Source organism: Hipposideros armiger, unplaced genomic scaffold, assembly GCF_001890085.2.
Source record: "Hipposideros armiger isolate ML-2016 unplaced genomic scaffold, ASM189008v1 scaffold_12, whole genome shotgun sequence".
Taxonomy (NCBI): domain Eukaryota; kingdom Metazoa; phylum Chordata; class Mammalia; order Chiroptera; family Hipposideridae; genus Hipposideros; species Hipposideros armiger.
In genome coordinates, this window is record NW_017731362.1 from 3,169,280 (window position 1) to 3,189,126 (window position 19,847).

Here is a 19,847-nt window from a genome sequence, read left to right on the forward strand (position 1 = left end):
AAATCTCTTTATTGCCAGGTTTAATATAAGGCAGCTAGATTCTCATGCCTGGTTCTGCATTTAATCTTTTGCATCGGGGTTTGTATTAGTTTTCTGGGGCTACTGTAAGAAATCACCACAAATATGGTGGCTCAAAACAACAAAAATATATTGTCTTACAGTTCTGGAGGCCAGAAGTTCAACATCAGTCTCATTGGGCTGAAATCAATGTGCTAGCTGGGAAACGCTTCTTCTGGAGGCTCCAGTGGAAAATTTGTTCCTCGCCTCATCCAGCTTCTGGTGGCTCCTGGCATTTGTTAATTTATGGCTGCATCGTTCCAATCTCTGCCTCTATCTTCACCTCAACTTCTCTCTTTTGTGTGTGGCGGCTAATATCCCTCTACATCTCTCTTGTAAGGACTTTGTGATGGCACAAAGAGGTCACTGGGATAATCCAGGATAATCCCTGTTCTCAAGATTCTTAATCACATCTGCACAAGCTTTACTATATATAAAAAAAAACATTCACAAATTCCAAGGATTAGGATGTGGATGTATCCATGAGAGCCAATATCAGCCCACCACAGGGTTGTTAATTTGTTTGGAGTTTATGAAGAAAGCCTGGTCTCACATAGATATGTGGTTCAGGGAAAAAGAGAGTATTTTAATAGCCTTTTCAAATAATTGTGGATAGCCTTCGATACAACACCAAAACTTAACAAGAAGTGGTTTCTTAAAGGTTTGTTGCAATGTGGAATTTAAAAATAGATTGGTGAACTTTCTGTACTGGATTATATTAAAATAATTGGTCTATATGTACTTTATTATTTTTATTATCAGAAAGGCCATTTCTTTCTTTAATAGATCAGGTTTTTTTACATAATAACTCACATCAATTTTAAATACTATCACATAAAGCATGGTGGAGAAAAGAAATTTTGCTTCATGATTAGAAAACTCACAATAAAACTTGCCAAGGAAAACAAAAACAAAAGCCATTTTGAAAATAAATATAGTCCATGCCAAAGTATTATAAAATGAAGCCAGAAGTCTTCAACGTGAAAACTTTTTTCTTCCCAATATTTTCTAATTTTTTTCATGTTTTATGAAATTGGTGAGATTGAGATTCAAATTCAAGGGTTGCTGAGCTGTTCTGATTTGGCTCCTTTGGTATCTGTTTTTGCATCGCTATTATCTTTGGCTTTATCTACTTCCTTAACATCTACATTTTTTATCCTCTGTCTTCTTCGATTCTAGCGTTCTTTGCTCCTTTCTAATGATCAGCCACATTTCTATGACCTGTTTCTCCTTCCTCCTCTGAGTCTGTGAATTCTTCATCACAAGCTATCCTTTTGTCTGATGCTCAGATAGAAATTCTCTTGTCTGGATCTTCTCCATCTTCATCTCCACGGTCTTCAGGAACAGCATCTTTTGGAATAGCTGGCATTTGGACACCAGATGCATGAGATAACATGCATCAATTTTCAAATAAACACTGTTTTACCTTTTCCATATATTCTGGAGTGTTCTGGTTTGTCATGTTTGAAGGACTAATATGCAGTTTGAAGTCTGGTCCAAACGAATCAAAGTAATCATTATATAGCAATTCATTGGGAATCTCACAATCCAGGGCAACGGCAGTCTCATGTGTCCAACTTTGAAAAACGTTATGGATTGTGTATCCACCTCACCCAAGTAATGGTAAATTGAAAGTTTTTACGACTTCTACACATGACGTTTGATGGTCAGATTGAAGTAACCAAATCTATCACCAGATAGAGAGAACACTGTAACATCACAGCACTAGTTTGATATATCTCCATCACTTTGGAAATAACAGGCTTAACTATCTGCCCGTATGATTCATCATCTATACTATCACTCACTGGAAAAGTGTAACATAGTATTTGCCTCTGCCTGCACCAATATCCCTCAAGTCTCCTGTTCTAGGAAAGTATTCCCCATGTTTATGGAATGATACAGTCATTACATGATGTACTGTATAAAAAGCTTCTTCATCACCATCACCGTGATGGATATCAACATCAATATATAAGATTCTCTGATGATACTTTAGTAATTCAAGGATAGCAAGCACAATATCATTAACATAACAGAATCCTGATGCTTCTGATTTCTTAGCATGATGTAATCCTTCAGCCCAGTTAACAGTCATATCAATTTGTTGTCTGAACTCACAGCCCCAGCAACTGAGCCACCAGTTGAGAGCAGACAAAACTCAGAGTCCACCAAACACTGGGTAATCTTCTCCAACATGAAATCTCTGCATCGGCTTACTATACTCAGACATGTTATCTGGTCATATTGAACGTAGAAATTTGATGTATTTGTCACTGTGGTATTTTGTCATTTCTTCAGTAGTGGCTTTATGGGGACTATATGTCCATTTCGTTTTTCTATATAAGCCATAATTTAGCAGCAAGTTATGGGTCATGCGAATTCTATGAGGTTTCATGGGATCACCCTGTCTAAAATAATTTCCAAGGGGCCAGCCGAGTGGCTCATTTGGTTAAGAGCTCGCTTAAGAGTGCGAGCTCTGGGTAACACGATCGCTGGTTCGATTCCAGGCCTGAGCTGAGCTGCCAACAGGTGGCAGAATGGCTCAGCTAGGAAAAAAAAAAAGAGGCTAAAATAATAATTTGCAATATTACCATAGTAGTAGTAGCAAACTTTCTTCTTGTCACCACCCCGACTGGCCACCAGGGGGGAGACAAAAGGGCTGGGGCTAAGGTGATGGTGGCGGTTCTGTGGGGCAGTGCAGGGAGGAGAGGAGGAGACACCAGGAGGGCTCAGTACAGCATGCCAGAGTAAGGAGGGAGAGTGGAGGGTGACATTGGTGCCAACTTGTGACACTGGGAAGGGGGTTATATGTACTTTAAACGGATCTTTAGTTGATTCATAATTATATAATGTCATGCATTGATCATTTGGAAAAATATTGGTTTATTAAGTTAAAAAATCTTATGAATGTTGACAAATTTAATTATACAATATCAAAAAATAACATTCATTAATATCACCACTAATCTTATCAGAACGGTTCTTACATATTGGGAAATTATCAAACTCCTGGTGGTAGATGCACATTTTTCAGAATTCTAACTTTTACTTGAAAGCTTGAATTTTATCAATGACAACAAAAACTGTCTGTTACTTTCTTTGAAGTAACGCACTTAACTGTTAGTTTTCAAGAAAACCACAGTTAATCATTATTTCAATTGGAAATTGTGTTCCATGAAGTAAAGTGGCCAGTTCAGCTTTCAAGTCAAACAATTACACAAGTGCCTTTCTTTGAAAATCCTTGGTTGTGCATCAGAACTGCTTTATGTGTACATTCCTTTCCATGTTGTCACACATAATTTTAAAAGAAATGTACTCAAGGGTGAGATTTAATAAAACTAAGAATTCTTACTGCTTTATTAAACGTATTCTTAGATGAAACTGGCTTTTTTTTTTTTAATGTGAGTGTGTGATGGTGAAGAGTACAGTTTGTAGCCTCTGCCTTGATTTGTATAGAGGTGCCAACAATTTTGCCCAGTATTGCTTTTATACCATCAGTTGTACCAGAATAAACTATGAAATTAAATACAATTGTTCAACACTTTATTTCAGCACCCCTTGTGTTTACTGCCCAGCATTTACTTAAAAGCTCTTCAAGTACTACTAGTTGGTGCTGACACTGGAAAGATACAAACAGAGCAACAAGTCTAGCTACATCTAGAATTACATAATTTTTGTCCATCTTAAAGGCAGTATAACTGCAGATGAGATGTTCACTCAGTCTTTATGTTTGCAACTAAATTTCTAAGTTGGTGAGTTACTGCATCTTTAGGAAGCAGCACTGCCATGATTTCTTTGATATTTCACCTAGCAGGCATTCACTTAGTGATGTACTGTCTTTATTAGTCTCTCAACTGTATGCTCTTCTCTAGTCCGTGCGATACAATAATCTAATTTATAAGATGTTTTAGTGGGTTTTTCATTTCTAGTTTGAAAAGTGATAACAAGGAAGCTTTGGCTTTTGAAGAGCTTAACATGTTTAAAATCTCCAATTCCGTCTCCTTTAAACGGAATGATTGGTCTAAAAATAATGCCTGGACTTAACTGGCACCATAATAGTATTTGAAATATTCTGTTGAATAAAACAGGATAGTGTAAATTATTAACATCTCTAAAGCCACGGAAAAGAAAGAAGCTTTTGTTATACTTTCTTATTCAGTTTTACCCAGAGTCTTCCCTTTACTGTGAGTCAGAGAATCCTCTGATACTGATGTCAATATCATCTTTTTAAGCATCTTTTGATGTGGAAGGGGTGAAAAAGCAAGCCTTCTAATCTCCCTTTTGTCAGCCAATGAAAGATCCTAAAATTAAAAAAAATTACAAACTAAATTTTATTTTAGAATAAAAGATTAAATTCCTTTTAAAATTTTATTTATTTCTCAATAGCATCTAATATTTATTTTTTATTATTTTCATTTTTTAATATGTATTAGTTTCATGTGTACAAAACAACATACTAATTAGACATGTACACCCCTCACAAAGTGATAAGCCCCCCAAATTCTAAAAGAATAACAGTTTTAGATAAAATTTAAATGTTTAGAAAGTTTTCAATAAATTAAAAATATTTTTGCAAAACAGGTCAACAAAACAGGACATTTTCTTGTGTTATTGCATCAGTACAAGGCAAGTTAGGGATTTCAAAAAAACCGTTTGTTGGAAGATTAATGAAGCTATATAGGTTAGGTATAAGTGAGGATAGCTTGTTAGAATACACTAGAAGTAGTGAAGACAAACTGAATTAGTCTCTGAAAATGCACATTTATACCCTAAACCTTAGAAGATTCTAGAAAACACAAGAGTACTCAAGCACACATTTCACCAGCCAACAGAGCAATTGCAAGTCATCTATTGTCTTGAAAACTTTTCTGTACACTCCTGAGAGGATGAGAGTAAAAACAAGTGACATTTAAGTAATACGAATATAGCTTTGACTTCGTGGACCCCCCTGGAAGGGGTTTCAGGGACCCTCAGAAGTCACCAGCCCACATTTTGAGAATCACGGTATTAGATTCTGTTCTAGGTAGAAAGAAGCTGGGGTAATAACAGTAGCTATCCGCTCTATAGGGATATAAATATTTATGTGGTGGCAGCTGTGAGGAGTTCTAAAATGGAAAAGAACCGAGCCTGTGAGAGGGTAGCACAGGGAGACCTATACGGTCCAGGAAAGTGACCTTTAAACTGCGAGGTCGGCCGGGGCGGGGGCAGGCCGCGCGACCTCTTTCTTGCCCTGCCTGGCTGTTTCCCAAATCCCAGGAGAGAGGTGGCTGAGAAGCACAGTGCCCCCTAGGCGGCGGGCTTTGAACCCAGCAGGATGGATCCACAGGACAGCCGCACAGTCACGCAACACCAGCGGGGTCCCCAGCACCGCGTGGACCAAGGCCGCGCGTGGCGCGCAGGACCCGCGTCAGTCCAGCCCCTCGGGGTTCGGTGGAGGTAGTGGGGGCGGACTGCCTGCGATCTCTCAGGGCGCGGCGGCCGAACGCGGGCCGGGAATGTGCACCTCCCAAGGCGGTCTTGGGCAGCGCAGAGGCTGCTAAAGGAAAAGGGGGGCATTGGAGGACCCACTGCAAGACGGCTACCTCAGGAGAACCCGGAGATGCGCGGGGATGCCGGGGTTGCCCTCGAAACCCCTAATCTCCAGCCCTACTATCCCTCCAAGGGATGTCAACCTAGCGCGCATGCTTGGACAGAGGCTTTTCCCCGCCGCGCGGACTCTGGCGCCCTCCGGCGTCCTCTCTCGAAAATTACACTGAGTTTGTCCACCAGGGACGCGAATAAAGATTTCTTCTTCAAACAAACAGGAAGTGGCTACGGAGGCCGGGCAGGCGGCGGGGCAAGGGCCGGGCATGAAGCCGGGCAGCGACTGGAGCGCGGGCGGTGGCGGCGGCGATGAGCGACATAGTGGAGAAGACGCTGACGGCGCTGCCGGGACTCTTCCTGCAGAACCAGGCGGCTGGCGGGCCTGCGGCCGCCAAGGCGTCCTGCTCTTCGCGGCTGGGCGGCCTCGTCCGCGGCATCACCGCGCTCACTTCCAAGCACGTAGGTGCCGGCGGGGCTGGGAGGTCAGGGACGCCCGGGGGAGGCCCCCGCGCTGGGAGGCCCTGGTCCGGCGGCGGAGCCCACGGGGTTGGCCCTCCGGCGGGGCTCGGGGACTGCGTGTGTGTCGATCCGTCTTCGCATCTGTCTGGAAGCGTCAGTTTCTTACCCGAACTGACAACTGGGAGGCCACAGTTGGATTTCCACAGTTGGCCCTGACACTGACTCATGATCTGGGGGACAGATCTCTTTAATTTTGGAGCCCCTGTGTGATTCTTGGACGTTGGAGTGCAAAGGTACCAATACGTTTTTCGTCGTTTGTTTCGAGAATTAGATGAGACCTCAAGCGTGTGAAAATACCAAGTGCAATCAATAGCAGTGTCAGCATTATTCACCTTCTACAAAGTTTCCTTCCCTTCTCAGGCTCTTCCTCTCCGTCAGTTCTTTCAGCTGCTAGATGTCACACACGGGAACAGACGCTGCCATCTGAACCTGTTGTTGAATATCTTTGCGGAGCTTCGAGGTTTTTAGGTTAGACCAATGGGTAGGGCAAAGGAAAAGCATAATTCTCCCCAAATTTAAAATTTGCTGAGGTAGTCGCTGCCTAAAATGGACTTTGAAAATGAGCAGTTATAATAGAAGTTATTAAGTTCCCACGGACATTTTGGTGGTTGCACAGATTGTGGAAGATACTGATTCAAAGCTTCAGGGAGTTTTGTCTTAAAAAGAGATCATGTGTTATGTCATAATTTGTTCAAAAGATATTTATAGAAGAAGTTATGTGTTAGAGGAAACAGTAAAATGCTTTTCCTTTTCCCAAGGAATTGGTCACTCATCTTGGGCTTAAGACAAGAATAAGCAACATACAATGAAATAAGTGTCTGGAGAGAAGAAAACACAAAGAGGGATGGTTTTTCTTTAAAGTGCTCTTTGAGTCTTTAAATTTTTTTTATTATTATTTTTTAAATTGGATAATTGGGGGAGGGGAACAGTGTTGGGCAATCGGGGAAGGGGAACAGACAAGTTGTTGTTCTTCAATCTTAGTTGTGGAGGGTGCCAGTTGCCATCTGCCCCGTCGGCAGCTCGTGGCCTCTAAGCTCAAGGTGCTGTGTTACACTCTTAGTTGCGGGTGAGCGTAGCCACCATCCCATGCGGGAGTCGAACCAGCGGCCTTGTTGTTAAGAGCGCACGCTCTATCCACTGAGCCATCCGGGCGTCGATTCCGCTCAAGGTGGCGAGTTCAGTCTCAGTTGCCGTCGGGCATAGCCCACCATGGGACAGGCAGTCTTGTTAGGAGCGCTGCTCTCACCAGCTGAGCCATCCTGCCACCTGTTGGCAGCTCAGCTTGGGCGCAGCGTCACTGGCCCATGTGGGAATCGAACCGGCGGTCTTGTTGCTCAGAGCTCAGGCTCTTAAGCCAACTCTTAACCAACTGAGCCACTTGGCCGGCCCTAAAATGTTCCTTATAAACTGAAATAAGATGACGCCATACTAAGAGAGGGTCTGCTTCACATTCAGAATTCATGTTTATGGACTTAATATTCTTTGTCTTAATGTTTTGTCCTTTACTAATTTTTATGAGATGCTGAATGAAGTTAAAAAAATATTTTTGGTCTTAAATTGCGGCTTGAAACTGTATGCAAGTTATCTAACTAAGTGTGGCAGTGCTTCACCAGTCGCTCTTGATTAGCCACCTACGTGACATCATCGAATTCATTGTGTAATTTAAAGGTAGCTTCGTATTAGTCAAAAATAGGGCCAATTTTCAAGTGCTAAAGGAGGTGAAACACAATGCAGACCACATTAGTGTATTTATTGTGTGTGTTAGAGAGAGATGGAAAAGGATATAAGGAATAAGGATAAAAGGATAGTGTGAGGGAAAAAGACCGATTTCTGTTTCTGACTTCTTACCCTATTTCTGTATTCCATGAAGATTTTAATTTTAAGGGGAGTGTAAGAACCTTATCCTGGGCCAGTATATGAACAATTTCTTTTTTGCTTTCTCTCCACTGTTAATTTTTGTTTTTAAAACCACTTTCTAATAAACCGTCCTTAAGGGGACAGTAACTGAGTGGGTTAGACTGGAAATATTGATTCTTTCCAGGAATGATTCTGAGGATTGGAGAAATGCCTTTAGGCAAACCTGAAGTATGTAATTTTTATAACTCTCTTTTAAAATAATGTTTCTTTTTTATTGAAAGTATTACAAATTATATTTTTCCCTTTAAAAAACAGTTATAGTTTGAAAAGACAGTTATTCATGCATCTAAATATTTTCACTTTTATAGGAGGAAGAGAAATTAATCCAGCAGGAATTGAGTAATCTGAAAGCAACTGTTTCTGCTCCTACAACAACACTGGTAAGTTTGCATAATCGGTGCCAACACATTTGGCATTTGAAATCTGGTCCATTACGGACTTGATAGTGGCATCTAATGGATCAGTTGCTAAAATCTAATTTATCATAATTACAATCTGTTATGGATGGTAGCGAGTCAGATATTAATTTTATTTAGCCTTTTATTATTGACTGGTTGTACTGGAGCAAGACTTGACTGATGTCAATTTAGAGCCAACATGATGATAATTATACAAATGTGGCAATATTCCTGGGTTCCCAGTGCTGATTTTAATGTTTTAATGTGCACACTGGTAAAAGGTTAGGATATATCATTTAAAATAATATTTTCAGACCTGAATTGATATATTGTAGATCTCATTTTACTATTATACATCTTGGAGAATAGATTGACTGACAAGATAGAAGAATGGTTTTTTGCTATAAAATTATTGCTCAGCAGCTAAATCAAAATCCGATCGTTCTTAAACTTGGTTCCATATAAGTTGATTTTTTTAAACAACATTCATTTCAGCAACTATTTAATGAGTTGGCACTATATAAAGGTTACTGTAGGGTTGTCCCTACGTAGTTAAGATTAAGACCTAGGATTTTTTTTTTTCTTTCCTAATTTTAATGTGGTTTCCCATAATGAGATTTTTCCAAGCAACATTATTCAGCAAATATTTAGTGAGTACCTTTTGTGTGTAAGTCACTATGGGAATGCTCTCCCCCTTCTAATAAAAATATTGGGGTGATCATTCTGCATGAGTACATAAATAACACTTGTAAAGTCTGAGAGAATGTATATTTCCTTTTAGGATCATAATAACGTGGACAAATGAAACTCAAAACATAGCTAATCAGATATCTCTGTGTGTATATATGTACAATATATATGCTTGTGTGTGTATGTCTGTATGTATAAATTCATTGATAGAAATGTTAAGCAGAAGTGGTTTCTCTCATTTTATTTTGTTAGATTTCCATTTTCTATAACTGGTATCAATAAATAGAATTTTTATTGCTGCCAGGCATAAAGCTGGCAAGGGCAGAACTAAGATAAATAGGTAGAAGTTAGGGAGTCAGAATTTGGAAGGAAGATTTTATAATTATGGCCACCTAACTCTCGGCATGCCTTACAGAGTAGTCCTAAAACACCTTATTTGCTTATTTGGTTGTGTTATAAATATTGAAAGACACAGTTAAAAAATTAAAATATTGGAGTGGCTATACCATCATGCTCTTTAATTCATAATAATTACTAGAATTGTTGCAAAAGCATACCTATAAAACAAACTATGGCATAGTACATACAGCATGATAATTCTGAAGACAGTCCACTTGCAATTTGGTTCTTAAATGTAAGAAATATTTTATTACAGACATTATTACCAACGTGTGGGAATTTTATGGATATTTTCATTTGACAAAATATGTTAAAATGGTGTGCTGCATTCTAGAAGCCAAGTCAGATTACCATGGGTGAAATTTTATTTGAGGATCACGTGTCTCACATTATAACCAAATTTTACATGAGAGGCACCTAGAATTAGAAATAGCTACAGTTGATTTATTTTATAGTGATGCCACTAACAGAATATTGAAATTATTTGACCAAAATGAATACTCTTGGTAGCTAAGTTTGGGAGCAACTTTTATGTAAAAAGTCTGACTTTGGGTGATTAATTTATTTTATATGTATATTTTCTTTGTTTGGTGCCAGGATTAAAGGATTCCACTCTTAAATGATTACAACATAATAAACACAATAAAATAAAAAATTCAATTTATTTATACAGTTACTGGATTTTTCTTTTTTTTCCAGAAAATGATGAAGGAATGTATGGTGAGACTTATATATTGTGAAATGCTTGGATATGATGCTTCCTTTGGCTACATACATGCAATCAAGTTGGCACAACAAGGAAACCTTTTAGAAAAAAGAGTAGGTATGTATGTGTTTAAAACTTTTGGGCTGGCCAAGTGGCGCGTTGGATTAAGAGCTGGCTTGGGATGCCAGAAGGCCCCGGTTCAGATCCCACATATGAGGGCTAGGGACACTGCCCTCTACAGCTAAGATGCTGAACAACAGCTCAACCTGGAGCTGGGCTGCCGTGAGTCGCTGGTGACTGCGTAGGCTGCAGCCCCTGTGGCAGTGGGTTGCCATGGGCTACCGTGTGTAGCCAGCAGCCAGCGTGAGTGGCCAGCAGCCGCAGTGAGCGGCCGTCCAGAAGCCGGCGACTGATCTGCCTCGCCCGGGAAGAGCGCAATGATGGTGCCAACTTGGGCCAGTGAAGCAACGTCCTCCACAACTAGACTGAAGAACAAAAGGACAGCAACTTGTCTGTTCCCCTTCCCCCAATTCCCCAGCGCTGTTCCCATCACCCAATTCCCCAATAAAAATATTTTTAAAAAACCACAAAACTTTTATACTTAATGTTGCCCTTAAAGTTCCAGCTACTGTGTAAAATGAATGATGGCAGTCATGTAATATGTTTTTAGAATACTGCTTTAATTCCCAAAGCTTTAAAAGATACTTCAAAAGTATTTCAAAAACTCAAAGCCTATGAATGAAATCAGTTTTCCTGATTTATAGCATTCATTCAGAGAAGTTATAGAGAAGATTAAAAATTTCCTGGTAGTTAAATGACTATGTACCGGGGGTGCCATTGGTGCCAAAAATATGTAGGCAAATGGACACTTGGGTCAACATCGCTCAAGCAGTAGTTCACTGTAATCAGAAGTATGTGGACGCTGATGGTAACCACTTTGAGCACCTCTTGTAATTGCAGAAGTCAAATGTGACTTGCATTCATCTTTTGTTATCGGTATATATTATTACAATTTTAATACAGTTTTCCTTTCTTAAAATGTGTATACTTTTTTTTGGCACCCCCTGTATATTTGTCAAAACTCAGTGAACTATGTACTTAAAATGGGTGAAGTTTCTTGTATGCAAATTATACCTCAGTAAAGCTGATTTTAAAAAGCCTGTCTGACCTCATCAGTTTAATGATCAGAAATGTTTCTTTATAAAATAAAACCAAAATTGACTTGAATAATTTTAAATATAGTGTTCTCAGTTTTATAAATGTTAGCTATGAGGATTAGAGGCATTTTTAAAATAATTTTATCTCTGTAATCAATCTTCAGGGCTATTAGGAAAAATTGTTTCATGGAGTTAAATCTTCTATTCATATGGATTCAGCTGTATATCAGAATCCCAAGAAGGAAGCACTTTAGACTAATATAGGAGTAGAGCATGTTGTTTATTCAGTAGATTTGGTAGTGTCATGTTGTCAAGGACCAGCGTACTTCACAAGTTATATTAACCTGTGCTGTCAGATGATAGGGAGGGGCTGGGAGATGTCTTGGTAAAGATTCTGAGCCTATATGCACACGGTATTTCACTTGTTGAACCTCACTCCACCCAAAATACTCTTCCAACTTCTAGATTTGTTTTATTCCTCCCTCCAAGTAGAATATCTTCTGGCATCCTGTCTCTCCCTTTCCATATTCCAAATCAACTTTTAACTCTTCTGTGGTCACTCGGGTGGCTCCTACCATTGGTTATCTTATGGTGTTGTCTTTTCATAGATTAATATTTAACTCCCGAACTAATTTTAGGATTCCTAAAGGTAGGAAATTTTGAAAACGATAGTCAATAAATATTAGATGGTGGTGTAGTTATTTTGCACAACTGTTGCTATATTCTGCTTTTTAGACTTTCATATAACTTTTAATTTTCAATTTAATTTAATTTTTAAAATATGTAAAGTGTTACATAGTTCAAGAGTTAAGACCTTATAGGAAGGTCTAATCAGAGAAGTCTCACTTTCAGCTCTAGCTCCTCTACCCAGTGTATCCCTTAGCCTCATTGTTAATTATTTTCATTAGTTTCTGAGTACTCTTATGGTTTCTTTTTGAAAAAAACAAGCAAATGCATGGGTACACGCACACACTCATATAGAAAAGATAACATGCTATATAAGTTATTCTGTACCTTATTTTGATATTTTCATGCTTTTAAACAGTTGCATAATTGGATAGATGGGTATAGCATAGTTTTTTCATCCGGGTCCCTATTGGTGGACATATGGGTTGTTTTTTATTTTTTGCTCTCATAAATAGTGTTGCAATGAATGACCTTGTAGTGTTGCAATGAATGACCTTGTATATGTGTCATTTCATAGTTGTGAAGGCTATGTTAAAGGAGACCTCAGAGTCATTTTTATTGAGATTCATGATCTTCCTTAGGAAAATATTTTATTGCCAACTATTGCTAACTAGAGAGACACATGCCTGCAGGTATCAGGTATTGTTTATGTGTGCTAATGAGTAAAGTTCTTAATTTTTAAGATAGCATTTAAATCTTTTATGTCTTCATTTTGTACTATAGCTTCATCCACTTTCCTGAGATTTTTAAGACTAGTTTTGGTGCTTTCTCTGACTGTATGCCTTCTTATTTTTTATATGAATATTGTTAAATAAATAAATTTCAGTAGCCAATAAGTCAGGTATTATGTTAGGTGCTTTATTTTGTGAGATAGTATATTCATTTTACAGAGGCGAAAACTGAGGTTCAGAAAGGTCAAGTTACTTGTCCACGGTCATAGAGCTAATGAATGATGGAGCCAGAAGGTGAACCTACGTTTCTATGAGTCAAAGCCTGTATTCTTTTCTTATACCTCTTCACTCTTAGTCGTTTCAACTATGCTCTATAATTTTTTGTTTTCCTGAAACCTTTTTCATTTTCTGAGTCACAGAATATCTTTTTCCCTGTTTCCTGATTGTCAAAACAGTTAGGAAATTCTTTGTAACAGATAGAATTAAGGTTTCACTGAGATTGTCTTTGGATTAATTTGTTGATGTTGTACCTTGATATTGGTGGCTTGGGTGTGGGTGAAACCTTAGCAGGACAGATGAGCTCTTAGCAGTCTGATAAGACCTAATTTCTGCTTTAATGCTCTCTAGGGTTTTTCTTATCTCTTTCTTGGCCGTAGTTCTTTTTTCTCTCTCATGATTGTGGGAGGACTAGCTCTGCTCCTCTGACCTTCAGTGAAGATGTTGCAGTGGGTCATGCTGTTACTTGGTTGTGAAAATAGGAAGTTTCTACAGTTTTTCCAAGTTCCCAACAGACACAGACAGTATGGATGCTGGGTAATGGTGGGGGGATAGTTAACATTAGACTCCCTAATGAAAGAGCTGAAAGAATTGAGAATGAAAACCAGTGAGGATGGAATTCAGGGAATAGGGCTGCAAGGTAGACTGGAGAGACAGCATAGGGGTCAAAAACATGAACTAACTCCTACTGACTGGTTTCAATCCTGGCTCCACCATGTAATCACTGTAGACCTTGGGCACTTGGCCTTTGTGGGCTTCATTATTATATTGGGCATAATAATAATACCTACCTCATAGAGTTGTTGTGAGGATTAAATGAGGCGAGGCTTGTAATATACTTGACCCATAGTAACTGCCTAACAAATGTTATCAATGTGAAGGATGACAGGAAAATGACACGGAGCATCTAGATTCCATGCATATGGCATTTGTCAAAGTATTAATGTGTTTCCTCAATGCTGAGATGTACTTTTTAATGTTTTATTATTATTGAAATAAAAATGCTTAAGTCAGTGAGTACCTTTAATGGCGTAGACAAGTTTCTTTCCTCAGTGACTATTATTCATTCATAATTTATCTTCAAATTGAGAAAATAAGGACTTGTTTATGGCTTAAATGATTTGCATCATATGGGTTGGTATTAGGTAGCTCATTCAATAATACAGTAACTCACTACTAACTGTAATAGCTATTAGTTTTTGAATAGTATGTTTGATTACAAGATTGAAAATGTTTTGATTGATTGTAGAGATTTTCACAGACAATAGAAGGCATATATTTCTAATGTCACCTACAGGACTTTAAATTGGTACCCAAATCCTCTTTTCCATTTCAGGTATGTCCTGAGAAATACATAATTTTGAAATATTTCAGGATGAAGAATACCTGAAATCCTCCATTCTGAGTTTTTGAACTTCATATTTTATAATTATTTTCCTATTTACCTGTAATTGGTATCTTTCACACTTAAATTTTGGAATATATTATTGCTTTGTTTAACTTCTTGGAAAAAGTTAACTTTTGACAGACAATAATGAAACTTTTCTCCTCTAATTTTATAGGTTATTTGGCGGTTTCTTTATTTCTACATGAAAGTCATGAACTTTTGCTTCTCCTTGTGAATACAGTTGTAAAGGTACTGTATAATATGAATCCTTACATTATTTCTGCAGGCTTCTGACATTTCTCTTCAATCATATTGAATTAGATATTTTTGAAGAAGATTGGCTTACAGAATGGGTTTAGAAAGATCTCTTAGATCAGTTTCTGCATTTGTAAAAGGAGGATAATAATAGAACTTAACCAAGTTGTGAGGGTTAGATGAGAACATTATGTAAAATAGTAGTTGCTACTGCTGCTATTATTGTTTTTTTTTTTAAAAAGCAGAGTTAGAATTATAACTCAGATCTCTAGACTCTTAGTTCAATGCACTTTCCAAGCTGTTGTATCTTTCTCTAGGACCTGTTCTAAAGGGATGTAGCTATAAACTGAATAATTGAAATCTTTTAAATTCTAAAAGTCATTTTAAAGAAGAATAGAGTATAATTCGGTAACTGAAATGTACAAATAATAAAAACAGTTGAATCCACACACAGTATTTTTTCCTGTTAAAGTCTTAATCAAAATTGGTAATAAACTATAATTGATTGTTGAGCTTTTTCATGTTTATCTTGTGTTAGCCTTTTGATATGTGAGCTTGTGTGTGTGTCTGAATTTTAAGTCATATACTCTATTAATGTTACTAGTAGCTTAAATTTTTCCAAATTTTCAAAAACACATTTTCAGATTCTATTAGAACGATGTATAAGCTTTATGCATATATAAATATATATGAATGCATGCATTTTGTTGTATAGATTTGACTTTTCTTTTAAACTTCCACTCATAATATTAACAAGAAAATTTCTTAAAATTGGTTTGTTGTTTAGAAAAGTTTAAAAAGCTGTCAACAAGGAGACTACTTTGACCAGTGTCAGAACAGAAATATAGTTTTCCTTTTGGTTCAGTTGATTTTTGGCTGTATTTATCTATTGACTCCATTAAGGCAAATGAAACAGATATTCCTATAAAATATAAGGTAAGTCTGAATGTACAAATTAATTATAAAGTTAGTACATAACTGTTAAGTATGCAGGACCATTGCAGTATTGAGCTCACTACCCGTAGTTTCGAAATTTGCACTGAATGTGTTCTTTGCTTAATAATTACGTCAGGACTTGCAGAGCACTAACCTGGTGGAAGTATGTATGGCACTTACTATCGTCAGCCAGATTTTCCCTCGAGAAATGATTCCAGCTGTTCTTCCATTAATAGAAGATAAACTTCAGCATTCTAAGTAAGTAAATTGTTTTTGGATAGGTCTCTATACTGTATATTTCAAAACAAAACTTTACACTAAAAAATTTCTTGTAACTAACTTAATGCTACCAGGGTAGAGGGTATTTTTTGACTGCCAGCTGTAATGTAAAATTCCTGATAGCATTGTTGTTTATTTTTATGTGGGCTTAGAAAAATGTTTGGCAGCTTTCTAAAGTTAAACTGAGAGACAGCAAGGCACTTACTCTCAGGAACCCTTGGCTTTCCTCCCACTCCTGCCGCTAACCAGCAGTGATCCTGGTTTTCCCTTGGCTGTGTGAGGTTGGTTGAAGCTCCTTAATTCTCAAAAAGTTGTTTTCAGGATAAAGTGAAATAATGGAAAATATTTGGAAATGATCAATTGCTATCAGTGCAGAGCTTCTGTGTACTGGGGGTACTTTTATATAAAAACTCAACATCAAATTCTATTTTATAGTACAATATCCCAATAAACTTTAATTGTAATATTTTGCTAATCTTATCTTGTAAGGTTCCTTAACGTTCTCCTTAATGCTTGATTTATTTTTTTACCATACTTGAATTATTTTGTTTTTGACTATGCCCCTTAACTTCATAACCTTTAAAACTAGGAAAAAGTTCACAATTATTTTCCGTTTTTCCTTTGTGATTACAGTATTACATGTACATTCTTGGTAAAGATTTTTTTTTGTTACTCATGCAATATTTCTTTATTTCTTATGCTTTAAGTCAGTATTTTTAGTGTTCTAAGATTTAAAAATGTTGACTTACGGTTTGTCATTTTTAAGAAATCTTGGACCATGAATCTTCCAGCTCAGATGATAGTTTTCGTAAGAGTGATAGAATAACTTTATAGGTTTTGCAGACTTGGTATAATGTTTTATGTCAAATCTGTGTTTAGAACAAGTAATAGGTATAGACAATTATTGAAAATAAAATATTAGCTTTTCTTAGATAATTATAGGTTGATCTGATCACAACAGAGCATATTTTTATATATATTTTTTCCATAACACCAGTGCTTTGTGGTAATCACACTTATCCTTTATATGAAATCCTTCTGAGAATTGAAGGATATGCCTTCCATTGTTTACCTTCTACTCTAATTTTAAATCATGGCCTCTCCAGCCTTTTACTAGTTAGAGTTCAGACTTTTTGAAACTCTACTTCTGCAGTTCTGGCCATACCTACCTCCATGCTATGGAGTAAAGACCTAAAGAATATGGGACCGAGCTACAGGTAGGCCAGTAGATGTAGCAAGATGTGAGACAGGTTTGGACTTGACTTTTGAATCCCTGGCTGTATGCCAGCATGCCAGACTTAGAGCTCAAATCCAGGTCTTTTGATGTCTGGTGTTAGTATCACCACATAGGGCCAGATTTAGAATTTCCAAGCCTGTTCAGTTTGTACTTGTATCCTGTTTCCTTACCTCATTTACGCTCTCCCAGAACTAATATTGGTTAACATCCAATAGCAATACACTGAGATGTAGTTTACAGCCACCATAGTATTAGTACTAATGGCAAATCTCTTGTTAATCTGATTTTTTCTATATGAAAAGAATTTTCCATCATGGCTTAGTTTGCCTAGGAAGATAGTGAATTGTTTGTTAATGGAATTTAGCAGAAGCTGGATGACCATTTGTTAGTAATAAAAGGTATTCTTAAGTGGAACACAGAGGATTGCATTGATAATCTCAGTTTTGAGATGCTTGATTGTAGGTAACAGAAATACATAGTAAGGAACCCTAAAAGTAAAAACTTCACTTTTGTGACATTTCTTGTTGTGAGTGAGCGCTGCCCTATAGTTTGAAAATATAAAATATGTAGAAATAGGCATGAGAGAGAATAACAAGGAATATACTTCGTGAAAATTACATTATGAACATAGGATAGCAACTTTATTTTAGCTTGTGTGCTAGACATTATCTGTGACAAATGAAATGTGAGACTGATGTATACTTTCTTTTTCATGGTAATGAAGGTTTTGAAATGAGTGGGCAAGGTGAGGAGTAACATTGCTTATTGTGAGTTCCTCCTATACTCTCCTGTCTACCTAAAAAGTATGTGAAATATGTTTGCGCATGATATAAACAAAGAAATATGAAAAACCAGAATGTTAAAGAGATTTTTAATATTAATAAAGAGACTGTATTATTACTAGCCAAAATGACCTCTTACTGGTTTAAACTTACTGTTGATTCTTTTCCCAATTTGTAGAGATACGGCTTTCAGAAATGGAATTTCTGAAATTAAGGAATTTTTTTTATCTTTCTTCTTTGCTCTGGTTTCAAAAGTAACATACTTGTTACCAAAAACATGCCATAACTAAACAAATATATAACATGAGCAGTTTAAATAAGTCTCTTGAGGTCTTCCCTCCTAGAGATAACTACTTTTTATAGTTTGGTGGATTAGAATAAAGAATTTAATAATAAATGTATAATTCTGTCTTTGTTTTTAGATTAAGGTGATAGCTGATATTTTGAAATCATCTGGTCCATAATCTTTTCAAATTAAATGCCTGACAATTTAAATGGCTTGTTTAGATTTCATTTTTTATCTTTAGGGAGATTATACGAAGAAAAGCTGTTTTGGCATTATACAAATTCTATCTCATTGCTCCTAATCAAGTACAGCATATCCATATTAAGTTTCGGAAAGCACTTTGTGACAGAGATGTTGGGGTCATGGCTGCTTCCTTGCACATATACCTTAGGATGATTAAGGTAAGTTGGAAATTTCAGCAGGTAATGAGTAGTTACCATTAGAAAAAAATATAAGTATGGTATTAAAAGTAACTCATATTTTTAAGTAAAATGCTTAGTTAGCATTTCAAGTTTTTATTATTGACTTTTTAACAGCAATTTTTATAAGTTATTGATAGCATGAATTATAGACACATTGCAGAATTAGTCTTTTTTTAATGCCTAAATTTTTTTTATGTTACTAAAGAAACATAGAAAAATGGGAGCTAAGGAAGGCAATAGAAATTTGTAGATTTGTGGTTTTTTAAGCAGTGACTCTTTTATACAACTTCATGGGAGGCATAACAGCTTATAAAAACGAGCTAGTGGGGATTGTGTACGCTATAGTCTACAATGTTGGAGCCATACATTGAAACGGTGTCAGAGAGGAAAGAAGAGTTGAATGGTATGGTAAACAATGTTTCTAAATGGTGATGTTTAGTTAGATTCTATATGGCACTTCAACCAAGTCTATTTTATATTTGAGAAGACATTAACAGAAAGTTTTTTGTTTTGTTTTTTTGGATGTAGGAGAATTCATCTGGATATAAAGACTTGACTGGGAGTTTTGTAACAATTTTGAAGCAAGTAGTTGGAGGAAAGCTCCCAGTAGATTTCAATTACCGCAGTGTGCCAGCACCATGGTTACAAATTCAGCTCTTGAGAATACTGGGACTTCTAGGAAAAGACGATCAAAGGTAAACTAAGTAAGTTTGATAGCCTTTTAGGCTTTAGTCACCTATGAGTTTCATGATAAGCCAGTCTCCCAATGCTTGATTGGCTTAATGCTGATAACCACTGTAAGAAGTATATAAATTCAGGTGGCTGGGATAATCCTGGCTGTCTGCTTATCTAAATCCTACTTATAGTGAAAGGTACCTATGAAGCTTTATATCTTCTGTGAAGCTTTCTTAGTCATTCTAGTTTAGAGGTTGGGAAACTTTCTGTTGAGGGCCAGATAATAAATATTTAGGCTTTGTGAGGTGTATGTTGTCTGTTGCAGCCATTCACCTCTGCTGTTGTATAGCTCAAAGGCAACCAGAGACAGCCATAGACATAAATAAATGAGCACAGCTCATTAAAAAAAAGCAAAAGAAAACTTTTTATCGACATTAAAACTTGAATTTCATACACTCTTAATGGGTCATGAAATGTTACATTTTGATTTTTTCCCCCCAACCATTAAAAAATCTAAAAACCATT

At 37.0% G+C, this 19,847-nt stretch overlaps 1 protein-coding gene and 1 pseudogene across 1 annotated transcript in view; one reads left to right on the forward strand and one right to left on the reverse strand.

Moving 5' to 3' along the window:
- Window positions 1–1,112: 1,112 nt before the first annotated feature.
- On the reverse strand, window positions 1,113–5,911 carry LOC109394183 (histone deacetylase 2-like; annotated as a pseudogene).
- The window catches only part of AP4E1 (adaptor related protein complex 4 subunit epsilon 1), a 57,415-nt gene continuing 43,407 nt past the window's right edge, over window positions 5,840–19,847 (forward strand). The window contains exons 1-7 of the mRNA XM_019664844.1: window positions 5,840–6,102; window positions 8,388–8,459; window positions 10,266–10,389; window positions 14,626–14,699; window positions 15,778–15,899; window positions 18,467–18,626; window positions 19,176–19,342. Coding sequence (XP_019520389.1) covers window positions 5,953–6,102; window positions 8,388–8,459; window positions 10,266–10,389; window positions 14,626–14,699; window positions 15,778–15,899; window positions 18,467–18,626; window positions 19,176–19,342 — 869 coding nt within the window. The 5' untranslated portion in view covers window positions 5,840–5,952. The remainder of the gene's footprint in view (window positions 6,103–8,387; window positions 8,460–10,265; window positions 10,390–14,625; window positions 14,700–15,777; window positions 15,900–18,466; window positions 18,627–19,175; window positions 19,343–19,847) is intronic.